The following is a 16,377-nucleotide window of genomic DNA, read 5'->3' as shown; positions in this document are numbered from 1 at the left end:
TTTGCTGCCCGGCTGCTTAGGCACCCACACAGAGGAGCCAGCCAAAAAGAGACTTACAGAAAGAGGATGTCAAAACTGACTCTGCTGTAGAGGAAGATAAAGCAGCCCTACAGCTCCATGAGAGCTGTATAGATTGGCCCCGCCAGCAGCACAGTGAGCACAGGGGCTGAAGGGCACAGCGGAACCCAGAGGCTGGACAGGCAGGCACTTCATCCCTCCAGAAAGCTCGATGGCATTACAAAGAGGTGGTGCCTGCCATGGGACTACACCCAGGAACCCCAGAAGTCCTCTCCTGTCCTGTCCATGTTGTTTCTACCACCAAGAAAGAGCCTCGTGCCTGGGTGGAGGTGACCAGGCAGAAGCTGCGGGCAGCACCGAGTGCCAGTGGGCGAGAGGCAGGTGAGCAGGCAGGGTGTCAGCGGGAGCGAGCATGGCAGCCTGGAAGAGCAGGGGTACGACAGCAACCCGTAAGGATGGCAGGGGGCTACTGCAGGCGTAGCAGCATGCACACACAGCTGCCGTGTCCTGCTTCGCACTGCTCTCCCCCTGCACCCGAGCCCATCCGCGCTGCAGCCCCTGCCACGTCGGGGAGTCAGGGGGCAGGGGATGGAGAAGGGGGCGGTCCTCTGGACTGCCGACCTCGGGCAGCACTTAAGCTTGACGTCTTTCAGGTGTGTTTGTTTAACCAGACCAAGCAAGCTGCAGCAATACAAGCCAGCAGCCTTGTAGTGAAATAGTCGATCCGCTCTTTGCGGGAGTGCGGTTTTGCAGCTTACCTGGGATGCCCCCTCAGCTCTGTTTCTGGTGCCTAACAGGCATGACTGAGAGAGGAGAAGCTGGGACCCCCTCAGGAAGCTGGTGGCTCTGCTGGGCTCCTTGTTAAAGCAGTGACAAGGGTTTGGGGGGAAATATTTATTTTCTCCTCTCTCCCTGATGGGTTAGTGCTGAGCAGTCAGGCCAGGCTGGGAGCTCAGCCCTGGCGGCGGCTGCAGCCTCTCTCGGTGGGGAGCTCGGTGCAGAGCAGGCTTTGCCCTGGGTTCTGCTCAACCTTTGCTGCTGTTGCTGTTATCATTGTTCGTAACCCATTTGCAGGCGCCTGCCTTGCTGGGTGCTTTCCACAGGCACCAGCAGACAGTCCCTGCCCTGTCAGGAGCACAACCACAGCGGGCAGGTGGGTGACATGAGCCACCCTTGTCTCCCTTTTCCTGCGCACCGATAAGAATCCTCATCCCAAACAGCCAAAAGCCATGGAGAGGCCCTGCATGGGCAGCTTTTCTGGCCAGGCTGGCAGGGGCTCAGAAGGGGCTCTGCTGGAGAGACACCGAGGTGCAGGGACACTGCTGGGGACAGCATTTCGGTGAGGTTCCCACAGGGCAGGATGCTCAGCAAAGGGAGCTCCTGGGGTGGGGGTTAGGGGCAATGCCCTTTTTGCTGTCACTCATGCTGGGAAGCTGGAGGAGGCCGCCTGAACCTGGAGGAGGCATCACAGCTGTCCAGGACATGGGGACCTTGGGGACACCCCAGTGCCTTTGGTTTTTCAGTTCTTGTAGGTTTTGCACCAACCCCTTGGGGCCTAGTCCACGGTTTTGGCAGGACAGCTGCAGCCCCAGTGCTTCCTCCGGAGCAGGTGGGATATGGTCTTCACCCTGGCTGCCACAAAAGTGCATCTCCTTTTTAGCCAAGAACATCACCCAGGGAAGGCCAGGGGCCTTCTGAGCATTTCATTTTCCCTGTGATACCAGCCACCTCCCTCACTCAACAAGAAAAAGCGGGGACTCCTCCCCAGCCTTCACCCCAGCAGCATCCTCTCCTTACACTCTTGCTTAGTTGCCCCCAGCTCTTGCCTCTTGTCCCCCCCAGCCCTGTTTCAGCTGGAGGAGAGTGGGTGAACACCCGTGCCAGTCCCACCAGCTCCGCCGTGGGGTATACCCCACCTTGGCTGTGATCCCAGGGAGAGGGCAGCTGCTCTTACAGGACCATTGCCCAGATGGTGTGGCCAGAGCAGGGATGACCTGGGCGGTGTGGGAGCAGGCAGGAGGTGATGCTGTCACCTTTCCGTGCCTCTTTCTGACTTTGTCATCCTGGGGACCTTTGTGTGGATCCCATTTTTATCTTTTTTTTCTCCCTCTCTTTCTTTCCTTCTCTCTTTGCTTTCTTCTCTCCCCCTCCCATCAGTATGTGGGCTGATCACTGCTCAAACTTTTAATTCAGATGGTAATTGGAATAATAATATGGGCAGAATCCTTCTGGCTCCATTGCTGCAGCTGGCTTCAGGGAGCTATGAATAGCTCTGAGTCACACACTGAGATGGTTTAACTTCAAATCATTTTGTTTTGTTTTTATATTACCCATCCCCAGGCTCCAGAGATTTACAGGGTGGAGAAAAAATGCCCCCTTCTCACTCCACCCCAGAAAAAATAAACTGGGCAGAGGCATTTAATAAAATCCTCTTTTGGAGAGAGAAACTGGTCAGCGGTTCATGAGTGGCAGGGCAGATGGGGACTGTTGGCACTTACTCGATCTATTTATAATTATTGAACGAAAAGGCAGAAGTGTGTATATAAAAATGGTATAGAGTTGATTACAAGCTTCCTCCCCTCACCTTCCATATGTCACTTGCCTTTTTAATGTGGTAAAACTCTCCCGCACAGTGACTGCCTTCGAGCGAGCTCGTACAGTGCCGAGCACCCAGCCCTGCCGGCACCGAGGAGTGAGAGCTCGGCCACCGTCTCTTGTGGCAAGACAGCCCCGGGGCACTGAGCTGCCCTACGAGCCCCAACATGAACCCCAGGAATACGTGTGAGGATGATGAGATGGAGGAGGGATGGAGTTACAAAGAGGATGGAGAGTGCAAACTGAATGCCATGGGTCTGCGAGGCTCTGCAAAAAGCCAAAGGGGTCCCCTCTCTGCTGCGGGTGTTTCCACCCTGACTCCCCAAGAGGTGGGAAGATGTCTCCATGTTGTCACCGTGCCCAAGCCGGCAGGATGGGTCTGTGGATGTTGATCTCAAAACCAGACCATGCTACACAGCTGATAAGAGGAATAAAGGCACAAAGTGCAGTGCAACCAGCGGCTGTGATATTGACCACAGACAGGAGGGAAGAATTTGCCAGACGACTCCAGATAAAGCAAAGACTAAGAGTATAAAAATACCTTGGGATTTTTCCATCGTAGTCGTTCATGGTGTACATCCCAGAGCACCAGATACGGTTGTTATAAAAAGAGAAGTGGGGGAGTGCTTCAGCATGGACTTTTCTGTTCTGTTTAATGAGACTCTTCCACCGCGATTTTAAGGAAGGATTGACAATATATGATCCGCTCTGGCAGGGGCTGGAGAAAGCCTGGGACGTGCCAGGCGCTGCACCGTGTACGGGGGCTGGAGTGATGGAGGCATTGCATCAGCACCGCGTGCCCTGACATGATGAGCCTGCAGGTGCCTGGGAAAGCGATGTCAGCAGCCCAGCCCCATGCATCTGCTCGGGGTAAGAACAGCACTGGGGCAGCAGCATGGGCTGGTGCAATGGTTTGTGCCACTGGAGCATGGTGTCACCCAGGAAGGAGGGGATGACTGCAACACAGTGGGGGTGTCCCCAGCATCACTTAATCTAGGGTGCAGGAGGGGGAAAGCATTTGGGAAGGAGGGAAGAGCAGCCCAGGCTGCAGGGCTGGAGGCAGCTCTTGGCCCCTGGAGACCTACCTGGCTGATGACTTCAACCCTGCAAGACCGGGACTGCAATGCCCACACTACAGCAGCTTCCTAAAGTGCCAGAGGGCTTTCTCAGGCTGTGAAATACGGGTGTTCACGTGTACTGGGGACTGATGGGATGGAGATGCATCTCTCAGGACTGCAGTCACCTGCCTAGCATCTCCCAGGGTGCCCCATGCTGCACCCACTGGTGGGGTTTTGCCCCACTCCCCAGGAGTTGCCACTGATTCCCCAGCTTCCTCTGTGCACGTATGGGTCCCAGGAGGCAGAGCAAGCTCTGAGAAAGGTCCCTGGGCATGCTCCGGGATCTGCACCTCTGTCCTCAGCAAGGCTTTGCTTCCCCTGGCCTGTGCAATAGACAGCTGCCAGTTCAGGATGGGAATGGCATCCCCTTTTGTTGGAGGCATTTCTGAGCCCTCCCCTTTCATCCCATTTGTGTTTTAGGTTTCCAAGGAGCAATAGGACCCTTTCACAGACATTTGAACAGAGCTCGCATAGTACTGGGGCTCCTGGTTTGGCCCCTGGCCTTGCCAAGCTGGTAGTACCCATTTTGCAGGCAGGGCTGTCAGCGATGGCCCTGGGCCACCAGCTGCTGAGGAGGGACAGTGGCTACATCACCTCCTGACGTGGCATCTCCGGAGGGCTAATGCAAACGCCAGCCCAATGCGATGGCAGTCCCCAGCCCAGGGCTTCTCACCTGCCTGCCTGTCTTTCCCATGGTGGCAGTGCACGCTGTGGGGGTGTGTTGGGGTGGAAGTGGTGAGTGGGTTTATTTTCGTTCGTCTCCTGGCTCGTGCCGCTTTGAGTTTGCGGCGCCCGGTATTACTGACACTTCCCAGCGCCAGCTGGCAGCAGGGGATGAATCAGATCGGCAGCACCATGGCGCGAACCCCTCGCCGGCCAGCTTGGGGTGATGCCTCTGGCCAAAGCACTGGTGATGGCTCCTGTCTCTGCCCAGGATGAGCTCTGGCAGTAAAACACCAGCAGCTTGATATTGCTGCTGCTGGAGATGTCTTGGTAACCTGTCCAGCAGGGTTGTCCCCTCTGCCCCACACTGCCTGCCCAAGGCTGGCTGGTCCCTGTCCCCACTGCATGTTGGAGGTCTCAAGTGGCTTCATGAGATACTCACTGCCCACTGAGTATCTGACCCCCAAGCTGGGGTCAGCGCTGCAGCCACAAGGATCCAGCTTATCTTCCTGCTGTCAAAAAAGCACTTTTGCAGTTGATTGGTTCCTCTGCCCCTGGTCATGACATCACAGCAGGCAGTGAAGTCACTCGATGACATCACAGACCTTCATGATTCCTGTTCTCCCCATAGCAAAGACACAGAGATTCTTGGCCCTCCTCTCTGCTCCATCCTGACCAACGCTGTGATGTAAATGGAGGGATTTCAGTGACTGCCTCTTCCCCCACGAGCATCGCTGAGGCTGCAGAAGTTGGCACACTGCTCGTCAGTGTCACCTGCCTGTGTGACCCAGGCTCCAGGAAGATAACATCGATCCTCCTACTTGCTACAGCCCAAAGTGTCCTGAAAAATGTCATGGCTGCTTGACGTCTTTGGGACAATGGAGAGGGTCGGCCCAGAATCTCAAGTCTTGGAAGATGATGATGCCAATGATGCCAACAACGACGAATTTAGCTGCCCCTGCCACTCCACATGTCCTCCACCCCAGTCCAAGGGCTGTGACAGTGTGGGTGACAGTCAGGTGGAGGATCTGGGAGAAGCCATCTCATTTTCCCTAAATCCCAGACACTCTTATGTGATGAAAGAAGAAGGAGTGAAAACCGGAATACATGCCAATAAGTTGGCCAAGCATGCACTGGAGATTGAGAAGGAAGATCAGGAGTTTCAGGAACCATTTTACAAAGACATGGAAATGCCTGGCAGCTTGTCCGAAGATGAGGACTACAGCTGGACCTCTCGCCTTCCTGTGCATCAGAGATCACATGTTCTCCAAACTGCCAGAATGCCACTGTATGGTTCCTATGACTCTTTCCAGTGTAGCACGGGCAAGCACTTGGGCATGGATGACCTTGCCCCACGGGCCCATGCCAGTGACCCTTATCTGGGGTACTCAGAGTGCACCAGGGAAGGAGAGCCCCACATGCAGCAGGAGCAGGCCATCGGGGACAGGGAGTTCCCATGCCTGCAGCTGACCTGCGACGTGCTGAAGGAGGAGAATGCCACGCTCAAGATGGTGGTCAGGAGCCTGAAGAGCTCCTTGGAGATCCAGGTGCAGAGGGTGCAGAGTCTGGAGAGGCAGCTGAAGGCCAGCCTGGAAAAAGAGGAGAGGGAAACCCAAGAACAACAGTCCTTCCTCCAGCAGACTGAGTGGAGTCTCCAGTTAATGACCCAGAGGGCTCTGGAGGCAGAAAGCAATGTGGAGAAGTTGAAGCTGGCAATCTTTATTCTCCAGGAAGAGCTGGAGAGCTCCCAGGTGGAGAATGAAAACCTACGAGCAGGCCAAACGACTGACCTGGGGGCTGTGAAGCAAAACATAGACTTTGCCTTGCAGAACCTCCACCAGATCATAACGGGTGCAAACTGGTCCATCAAACAGCTCACCTCTGGAGCAGAGTCACTGCGTTTTGTTGCTGACGTCCTTAAATCTACCGGCAAAATTTCCGAAGTTGAAGCAGAAGAAGAGCTCTGAACTAAATTCTGTGGGGGTTCTATGGATGAGCGCATGGACAGAGACCACCAATCTCCCACTACAGCCTGTACTAAAACCATTTGCTCTCACATGCTGGAATGTGTGTGTTCAAATCGTTAGCCTTTATTCTTCATGGAAATGCTTTTCTTGTGATTAAGTGCAAATTGCAGGTAGTGATGTAGTTTTAGCTGCTGATGGTGTCCCCTGGCACTGCGGAGCCAGCAGCAAATATTTCCCAGGCTCTGAGCTGCAAGGTCCAGCCATGGTGGGGTCTGTGCAAGAGGCTGTGCCACAGCTCCAGCTGACTTGAGCTCCCGTTTGGGAAGCAGGAGGAAGCACAGCAGCAGCACGAGGTGCAGCGCAGGATGCAGTGCTCTTGCACAGTGTGCCCATCCCTTCCCTTAGCTGTACCAGCCAGAGCCGAAGCTGAGGACAGCCTTTGTGGTACCTGCATTCCATCTCCTTCCTTTGCCCCTTCTTGGTGAGGTGGAGAAAGTTAGGAGCAGAGATCCCGGTGTTGCTGCACATGATTTCAGTGGGTAGAAGCTCCTTAGGTCATCCTTCTTCTTCTTTTGGAGGTGACCACCAGCTGGGCCAGAAATCCGAAGTCTCTAGAAATTGTTCACCCATTCCTGCAGCTGGAGAAAGGTGTGGTAGTGATGGCCAGAAATGTCTAGAAAGTTGTGAAGTATCCATATGTGAGCTATGGCAGTGCCTTTCCTGAGGTATCAGTGTCAGTGCTGGCTAAGGATGAGCTTGGCTTATCCGAGCTGGCTAAGGAAAGTGCCGGTTGGATAGGATGTCCTTTCTCTCCTAGCTGGAGCTAGCATGGAGGAGTATATCTAAATTGCCTGCCTTTGTCACCTCCTAAAGACTTGTGGGACCCTGCACTGAAGCTACATCTTAGCTTTATCCTAGTGGACCATCTGTGGGCATGAAGTTACTTTTCTTCATCACCTGGTCATCCCTCAATATTTCTGTTGAATTTAGGTTACTGACCCTAGTTTCTGCTGTAGACTCTCCCAGCTGCACAACAAAACTATATCTGGCCAAACCGACCCTCCTTAAAGAGTTGGTGGCTGCCACAGGGAGGTGAGGGGGTGGGTGCTGGCAGAGTTCAGTGCCAAAGGGCTTTTTCCCCACGGGAATTTCTGGGCAGCTGTTCACTTTTCCCTCTCTCTGGTGAGTTGTGGACTACAAGCTTGCTGTCTTCTCCTGGTCCCATAATACCACTCATCTGAACAACCATGTTTGTGTTGCCACAGGGCTTAAACCACCTCAGTAACCTTGGTCTCTGGAGGAGAGATTGCTGGTTAATCTTCATCCCAGACATGACAATGGCAGCGCTTGCACATCAGAGGTGATGTGTGGAGATCCTTACTTGCCGCTCTCTAGTCTGTGTTCCTAACTGGGGTAAGCTGGTGGTCACCCTTAGCCACATGAAGCCCCATTCTGTAACACTGATGATGAGACAATGATGGTTCTCACCAGCATTTCTGACCCTGACAACATCACTTGCTGTTCCTCTTTCCTGTCCGTGCATGACCACTTGCAAGCAGCTCTAAACCTTGGATTTGACCCAGAAATCCTTGGATTTGTCACAGATATGGCAACCACTGGTTGCTCATCAGTGAGCTTGGGAGAAAGTAAACTAGCTGGCTGCGTCTGTGTCCTGTGCTCCACACTGGCTGCTGTAATCCAAAGGTTACAGTGCAGGATTAGCACGGGTGTACAAAGCCCTTCCTAATCTGTGAGTCATTACCCCCTCACTGCATTTCACTTCCCAGCAGCTCTGGGCAGGCGGGATAGGTCAGCGCTTGAGTCTTCGGTTTCACCGTTCTTCAGTTTGGGGAGGACAAGGTCAGGACACAACATCTCCTGGACATCCTCCCCAGGGTTCTGCTGCTGAGCTGCTCCTTGGATGCTGTACGCAGGGCACGTCTCAAGGTCTGTTTGCTCTAACTGGCTTCTCCTCGGCTACCCCTAAGCTCTTCCTTTCCATCAGTTCTCCTTTTTGGCTCTACCCATTGCTTTTCTTCTCCTCTTTGAAACATGTTCTGAAGATGTTCTGCATCCCCTGGAAATAGATCCCCTCTGGGTCAGGCTGGGCTGACAGGGATCCCTGAGGGCTGCTGTGTATGTCTGTGCTTCGTTAGTCCTTGTGTGCAAGGTATTTAGCCTGGCTGAGCTCTCGTCCTCCTGTAAGCTATGATATTAATAAAATGGCTCAGGGCAAGGGCCCTGCAAGCTGCTCAGTCCTTGTGCCCTTGATCTGGAGAGCGGTGACCGGCTGGCCCTGCACCTCTCCCAGCCGAGGTAGATGCCGAGGAGCGTGGGGGCTGCAGGCCGTGCGACCCGGTCTGCATCCATCAGCTCCTCACCTGCCCGAGCCAGACTGTGGTGGGGTGACCGGTGGACACTTCCAGACCCCTCCTGAGGAAAAGGCTGGGAGCCCTGCGACACCCCGCAACCCCTGCTCTGGGACTGGGACGGGTGCTGTCAAGGGAGGCTCTGACTGGGTTTTGCTTCGCCCTTCTCTGCAAGGCGCGTGCCCAGGAGCAATCACAAATGGTAGCATGGGTCCCAGTTCGTTGGAGGTGAAACTTGGAGCCGCCCGGTCCCATGTGAGTGCCGCTGCATGAGATCCTGCGTCCTCCCAGCTCCCGCAGCCCCCTGACACCTGATGATACAGCGAGCCATGGGCAGCGTCCGAGTCAACCGGTGAGTAACCCCCTTCTCAAGGACTGCTGCTCCTCAGGGTGGCCTGGTCCTCCTCATCTGGCCCCTCAGGCCCTACCTTCAGCCTGCTTTTTGTTCTATTCTTCTCAAATTATCTGCCCGAGGCTTTCCTGCTCGAAGGTATGGCTCCTCTCTCCTTCTCCAATCCAAGCCATGGGGACAGTGCTCAGAGGAGGAGTGCTACAGAGGAGAAGCAAAGCGCTGTGTGGTGCTCAAACAGAAATTACAGATTTCAGCAGTGCTGCAGAAGCTCCCTGACCCCAGGAGTCCTCAGGGGTCACAACTCCAGCCACGTGTCCTTCCCCTGCTCCCTCTTCCCACAAGAGGAAGGCAAGGGTCATGGAGCCCGTGCTGGAGGGCTCCAGCTGACATGTCAACACCATGGGGTGGGAGGGAGGCACTGTGAGCCTGACAGGTTCTGGGAAGCCAGGGCTGAGCAGTCATGAGGGCACAGTGGTCTTGGTGGGTCTATGCACTCCCTGGATTTCCTCAGTGGTCAGAGCATCTTCTGCCATCATGTCTTTAAGGAGTATCTGTAACTGTAGACAGAACAGCACACAAGGGGCAGTGGCAGTGCTGCCTGCAAGGGAGGGGAGCTGGAGGGGTAAATTTCTCCTAGAAAGTGTGTGGGGAGCTTCTTCCAGGGAAATCTGCCAGTACTTTGGCTGTTGATCTCCAAATTACACCTTTGGCTTCAGATGTGGGATACTGGGAGCCACGCACGTTGCTGTGGCAACAGAATTGTCCTCAGTGCAGGAAGTGTATAAACGTTGTCACCAACATACCATGAAATCAGTGAGGAGAGTGGAGGAGAAAATAGAAACTCATGACCTTATATAATGTCAGGGCCAAGATGTGGCCAGACCGTGGGTGCTTGCTCCCAGGCTTCCCGGCTGTCCCAGCTGCCACCAGGTTTCAAAGCTTTGGGTCCCTCCTCACCATAAAGGCTGGAAGGAAGCACAGCACTGCAAACTTCTTCTCCTTTGCTGCCCTGTCAGGACTAGGTATAATTTTTTTGGCAACAAGACCCAACAATTGCAGCCAAGCTCCACCAGTTTGGTCAAGGTGGCACTACCGTGCAATAACCAGAGAAATGTGCTGTTGTGATATTCAGCACCGCAGTATCATAGCCCTGTGGGCCACCCATGTGTCTCCTGCCCTCTCTTTCTCAGTGGCTGCTGTTGTTCTTCGCTATTTCTGCTGGAAATGCCTGTTTCTTCTCTTCCAGGTACAGCATCGTCTCGACTGAAGAGGATGGACAAAAGGTCTCCACACTGGGCAGCATGAACGGGCACAGCCGGAACGGGAAGGGACATGCCCCCCGGCGGAAGCACCGCAACCGCTTTGTGAAGAAGAATGGCCAGTGCAACGTCTATTTTGCCAACCTAAGCAACAAGTCTCAGCGCTACATGGCTGACATCTTCACTACCTGTGTGGACATACGCTGGCGGTACATGCTTATGATCTTCTCTGCCGCCTTCCTGATGTCCTGGCTCTTCTTCGGCTTCCTCTTCTGGTGCATCGCTTTATTCCATGGTGATCTCAATGCACCGGTGGTGGGAGGTGGTCCCCCTCACCTCAAGCCCTGCATCATGCACGTGAACAGCTTTGTGGGGGCTTTTCTTTTCTCAGTGGAGACACAGACAACCATTGGGTACGGCTTCCGCTGCGTGACTGATGAGTGCCCGCTGGCTATCATGGCAGTTGTGGTCCAGTCCATTGTGGGCTGCGTTATTGACTCCTTCATGATTGGTACCATCATGGCCAAGATGGCAAGGCCCAAGAAGCGGGCCCAGACCCTCCTCTTCAGTCATCATGCGGTCATCTCCGTGCGGGATGGCAAACTGTGCCTCATGTGGCGGGTGGGCAACCTGAGGAGGAGCCACATTGTGGAGGCCCACGTCCGAGCCCAGCTCATCAAACCCTACATGACAGAGGAAGGGGAATACCTTCCCCTGGACCAGCAGGACCTCAATGTGGGCTATGATGTGGGCCTCGATCGTATATTTTTGGTCTCTCCCATTATTATTGTTCATGAGATTGATGAGGAGAGCCCACTCTATGGGATTGGCAAGGAGGAGCTGGAGACGGAGAACTTTGAGATAGTTGTTATCTTGGAGGGGATGGTGGAAGCTACAGCCATGACCACACAGGCACGAAGCTCTTACCTGGCTAGTGAAATCCTTTGGGGTCACCGTTTTGAACCAGTTGTGTTTGAGGAGAAGAATCACTACAAAGTGGATTATTCACGCTTTCACAAGACCTATGAGGTAGCTGGCACGCCTTGCTGCTCAGCCCGGGAGCTGCAAGAAAGCAAGATGACTGTCGTACCTTCTCCCCCACCTCCCAGTGCCTTCTGCTATGAGAATGAGCTGGCTCTTGTCTGTCAAGACGAAGATGAAGATGATGATGAAGTGGGTGTGGTGTTAGGGGGCAACACCAAGGAAGAGGGAGGTGTCATCCAGATGATGGATTTTGGAAGCCACCTGGACTTGGAACGGCTGCAGGCAACTCTGCCTCTAGATACAATCTCATACCGCAGGGAGTCAGCCATCTAACTCCTCCAGCCTCCCCACTCCACATCCATTGCTCACCGTCTCCTCCTCCATTCTGCACCTGTATGTAGCTGGATAAGTCCCTTGCCCACCAAAAAATGCCTCCCATGACTTCCTCTCAGCCCCTGAATACATCAAGGCCTGGAGCTGCTCTGATATATTCCCTTTCCCATGAAGTCATACCGCCTGGAAGAGGTGTGAGGATAAGCTACTCTTCCAGTGTGCACAGCTTGTGCCAGGATCCCTTTCCTGCCCAGAGACAGGAGAGCAACACACCTGGTTTCTCATCTCTGTAGAGGCAACAGGAGTCCGTGCCCTCAACAGACAGACTGGGACCTGCAGCAAGTGTTTCTGATGCTGAGGCAACGGCAGACTTTCTGTTCCCTCTTGATGTGGGTAGGCCTCATGGCTGTCAAGAGTCATGACCATCACTAGGAGAGGAGCAATACCTAAGCACTGACCAGATGAGGATGGATAGGAGAGTTTAGGACTCCTGGAGGGAGTGGGGGAGGATCTCAAGGGAGGGGTTTACTTGCATGTTTATTGCTTGTTGCACATGACTCTTTCTTTGTATGTAAAACAGAACGAGAACTGAAATCCATATTCTTCCACTGCAAATACGAAGCCAGGAGACCAGGACACTCTACGTAGCCTACTCTGCACTCTCCTTGGCTTTTGGCATCTGGCACCTCCAGAAGCAGCTCGGCTCCACGGACTCAGACTCCAGTTCTCCCAGTCCTTTTGAAAAACATGTCCTGCTCCTCTCCTGAGATGCCTGGCAGAGGAGGCAGGGCCCTGTGCTTGCACACTCAGACTGTTCCCTGCCACAGCCCAGCCGGGATGACAGACAAGTGACCTGACCAGACAGCAGACCCCCAACTTACTCCTGTCACCTCCTCCGTTCTTCTCCCTGCTGCCATCAGCTGTAAAACTGAATTTGTAACTATTTATTTTTAATAAAGTTTAATATCCCAGAGGGAGGTTTGGAAGTAAAGGAGAGATCCCAAGGCTGCAGTCTGGTATAGAGACTGATGAGAGTTATTAGGGTGGTGTTTGCTGTTCGTAGGGCACTGGTGCCTGGAAGCCCCACCATGAGGGCTCCCGAACTCTGAGCCTCTCTGGTAAAGACCTACAATAAAAGGCTCAGAGAATTTCCTCAGGGAGAAGATCATACAGAATGTACGGAGGGAGGGAAGCATTTGCATTAAAATTACCAATAGGATGGGTCAAACAATCCTGCTTGCTTTGGACATAACAAGAGTTTTGGCCAGGGAAGGGTTATAGATATGCTTGATGAAGAGGCAGAGACATGCAAGACACCACTCTAGGTGTAAGGCTCAAAAAAATATAAAAAACCCCAAAGACTCTTTTTTTTTTTTTTTTTTGTGAGAGGTAATAAGAACTGGGGGAAATGAGGAAGGGCATCAACAAGAATTAGACCTGTAACATCACTTTGCTGTCATTTCACAGAAGATGTGAAAACCTGGTCAGCCGTTTCCTTTTAGAGCAGCAGAAATACTCCTTCAGAAGGAGTATCAGGACAGAAGGACAAACAGGTAGTTCAGGAAACTGCTCTGAGCACCCAACAGTTGTTCTGTGAGGGGAATGGCTGAAGAAATTATGTCCCATTCAACCCCTGATCTTCAAAGCAGAAAAACAGCACCTCAATGTCAATTTGGAATTGGTTCAAGAAACAAGAGAAAGGGGGGGGAAGCAGAAGGGGAAGGAAGGAAATAGCAGGAGAGGAAGAAGCAGGCACAGCAGGCAGGCGGAGGAGGAGGAAGGGAAAAAGAATAAGAGAAAGTGAGGTAATATGGGAACACATTTGAGAAGGAGCAGGGATAGACTAGCAAGATGGATCTAGACCCAGACGTGGCCCTTTCTTGTCCTGGCGCACAGGTTCTGTGGGGACACAACTGCCCTGCATGGGTTTGCTTTGCACCCAGGCAGTGATCTGATGCCTTTGGCAACCTTGCCAAGAGGGGAAGAGAAGCTGGCCGGGGGAGAGAAGCACGGACAGTTGACAACTGAAGAGTAGAGCATCAGGACTGGGCAGGGAGAAAGGAAAGGGATCACTCCTGATGCCTCACTCTCCTCCTGTTGGGCACAGAGTGGGGACAGGAGCTCATGGAACCTGGTGCCTCCTGGCTTTTCCCATGTATAACTTGATATGCAGCCTCATTTTTCCACGTGGGTCCCTGTCCCACCTCTCCTCCCCACTGTTAATTAACGAAGTCCTTTCCTCCCTACCTCCCTTCTTTCATTATTTATTTATTTTCCCCAGAGGGAATAAGCAGGGGCTGGTATTGACCCGGCTTTTAATATAGCTTTCAAAGCCGAGTGCCTGCCACTGGCCACGGCAGTGGAAACAAACTAATGGACTGAGAAAGAACTCTGTGCAAGGACACGGGCATCCAGGACACAGACAGGGGAGATGACCCCCAGGAGAGGGGGGACCCGCATGGCTGAGCACCCCCTTGCTGAGGTGCAGCATCCTTCAGAGGCAGATGGCAGCGCTTGGTGGGGATGAAGTTCCCACAGCCTGTTAGCTCTTGGGAGGCTCACCTTGAAGGACCCTGCACCCAGGGAGCCCAGGCAAGGATGGGGCAGCTGAGGTGCACCAGGGCCATGGACACACACAGGTGGGGGGGTGGAGGTGGCACACAGGCCAGCACTGCCACCCCTCACTTCAGATGGTGGGATTCTTGGGGAAAACATGGGAGAAGGTTGCATTAAGGCTAAGGGAACAAGCATCATGTGGCCACACTGGTATCTCAGCTCCGTGTATATGTTTGAACCTGCTGGCCCTTTTCAGGCACATTTGGCACCACTATGGAGCAGAGACCAAGGCATTGAAGAAAACCCAGCTAAACCCCTGCCATTCACAGTAAAATTGGAAGAAAGCTGGCAATGCCATCACGCTGTTAGTGAGTCAAGAAAGATGAGCAGGACCCAAGGGAGAGGCAGGGGACAAATCAAAAAGCGGGATGAAGGGGCAGACAAAGGGGAACAGCCAGAGTGCAGGAGAACAGAGGTGATGGGTAAGTGTCAGACCTTCAGGTGCTCCTTCTGCAGCTGTGCTTATGTTGCAAAATGGCACACATAGTCCATCTGACGGCATAGTGGGGTCACTCCTCCCAGTAAAAAGTGCTCTTCTGCCTCTGCAAGCTTCATGCATGCCCACAGGCTTTGCTGATACACAGCAGTATGTACATCCTCCTGCACGGGTACTTCTGTACCTACACGAATCACAGAGTATTCACGCCCAAGTACACGCTGCACGTACCTACATGCATATGCCACACTGCGGGTATAACCCATCCTATATCACAACTTCATCCTATAAACACCCAATGACACACACACAAATGACAGGTGACAGCAGCATCCATCTCAACAAGTGCCTCTCCAGCTCTAGGCTGGGAACTCTCTTATGCAGCCCGTGAAAGGCCACCAGAAGAATCCACCTTGGAAAGATATTTGCTATAAAGAAGACTGGACATTTTTAAGGAGTCTTCAAACCAGCTCTCCAAACCATTCACAACTGTAAACACACCTGGTATTCAGGCTTTTGCATATGATATATGGAACATCATCTTTCAGGTAGGTGACACCTTCCTGTCCTGCGATCTCCAGAGAAGACACCCCTGTTGCACATCAGGACACAACATCCCTGGGCTCCCTCCCTCCTTCCTCCAGGATCTGATGGAGGGGCTGCTTCCCCAAGACCTGCCCCCAGTCCCGAGGGGTTGTCGGCTTGCTTTTCAGGAGGAAGACACTGCCTCTTTGTTTATCTGCCCACAACCTATATTTTTTTCCTGTCTGTCTTCTGAACATTTTTCTTGGCTCGTTATTGAAAGCTATTCAAACACTGGAAAGATAATGGGGAGAGGAAGGACTTTTTCCCTATGAATAAGATCCAGGCACTGGTTCAGATCCTCTACCCCATGACAACTAACTACATTGCTGTCACTCTTCCCAGCTTTCAGATTAATGTTGTTCTTGTTTTAAATGACACTTGAGAAACTTGTTTCATGTTTTATTTTTGGTGACACTTTTGGACAACCCTTTTGAAAAGAAACTGTCATTAGCACCTTTCAACTCACCCCAAACTTGCTCAGCAAAATATTTTGATACACACTGTGACTAAAAATATTTTTGAGAAATGAAACAATAATCTCAAAATGGGGAAAAAATGGATTTGAATTTTTGTTATCAGGAAACGACGTTGAAAACCTCTGTGCTGCTGAACAAATGCATCCCTTTCCAAGCAGCTCGATTTCATCCAGCTTTTGCCCAGGAGCAGAGCAGGGCACACAGCACTGCCCCAGCAGCTGCACGCAGGCTTGTGACTTCTGCAGGGCAAAATGCCTCCTCAGCTCGCTTGGAGCTTTAGCAGCCCTCCTTTGCCTTTGCAGAAGGGCCTGAAGTCTCTCCCAGCTTTTGGACAGGCAATATGAAGTGGCCGTGGTTTCAAATGTCACCAAAAAACCCCCCAAAACCAAAAAACAAAACCCAAGCCAGAAAAAGCACCTTACCTTCCCAGGCCATTAGGGGTTTGCTCTTGCCCCCACAAAATCAATGGGACTTTTGTTTTGCCATTGCCCGTGGAAAGAGCAGAGCTGGGCTCTAATGGAGCACCACTATTGGAAAAGCCCGCGGGCTCCAGCCCTGTGCTACATCCGCAGAGCCGGGTGGGAGCATCTCCGGCTGCTCAGGAGG

General features: G+C 52.9%; 2 protein-coding genes across 2 annotated transcripts; both read left to right on the top strand.

The window, feature by feature from the left end:
- The first annotated feature begins 5,272 nt into the window (after positions 1–5,272).
- Positions 5,273–6,361, top strand: LOC104526486 (endosome-associated-trafficking regulator 1). The gene has a single exon (XM_010169944.1). The coding sequence runs from the start codon at positions 5,273–5,275 to the stop codon at positions 6,359–6,361; it is 1,089 nt and encodes a 362-aa protein (XP_010168246.1).
- Positions 6,362–9,044: 2,683 nt separating this feature from the next.
- KCNJ4 (potassium inwardly rectifying channel subfamily J member 4) lies at positions 9,045–12,117 on the top strand. Its single transcript, XM_010169942.1, has 2 exons — positions 9,045–9,082; positions 10,329–12,117. The coding sequence occupies exons 1-2, from the start codon at positions 9,045–9,047 to the stop codon at positions 11,656–11,658; spliced, it is 1,368 nt and encodes a 455-aa protein (XP_010168244.1). The 3' UTR covers positions 11,659–12,117.
- The last annotated feature ends 4,260 nt before the right edge of the window (positions 12,118–16,377 follow it).

Source organism: Antrostomus carolinensis, unplaced genomic scaffold (assembly GCF_000700745.2).
Source record: "Antrostomus carolinensis isolate BGI_N321 unplaced genomic scaffold, ASM70074v2 scaffold20056, whole genome shotgun sequence".
NCBI classification, from domain to species: domain Eukaryota; kingdom Metazoa; phylum Chordata; class Aves; order Caprimulgiformes; family Caprimulgidae; genus Antrostomus; species Antrostomus carolinensis.
Note: the sequence above shows the minus strand (reverse complement) of the source record. Positions and strands in the feature narration are given on the sequence as shown.

What these genes read in the sequence shown, in the direction of transcription:
- LOC104526486 (XM_010169944.1), top strand. Translation starts at nt 5,273, where the DNA reads ATGGAGAGGGTCGGCCCAGAATCTCAAGTCTTGGAAGATGATGATGCC.
- KCNJ4 (XM_010169942.1), top strand. Translation starts at nt 9,045, where the DNA reads ATGATACAGCGAGCCATGGGCAGCGTCCGAGTCAACCG. An exon ending in GGCAGCGTCCGAGTCAACCG is followed by an intron (nt 9,083 to 10,328) that starts GTGAGTAACCCC and finishes CTTCTCTTCCAG; the next exon opens with GTACAGCATCGTCTCGACTG.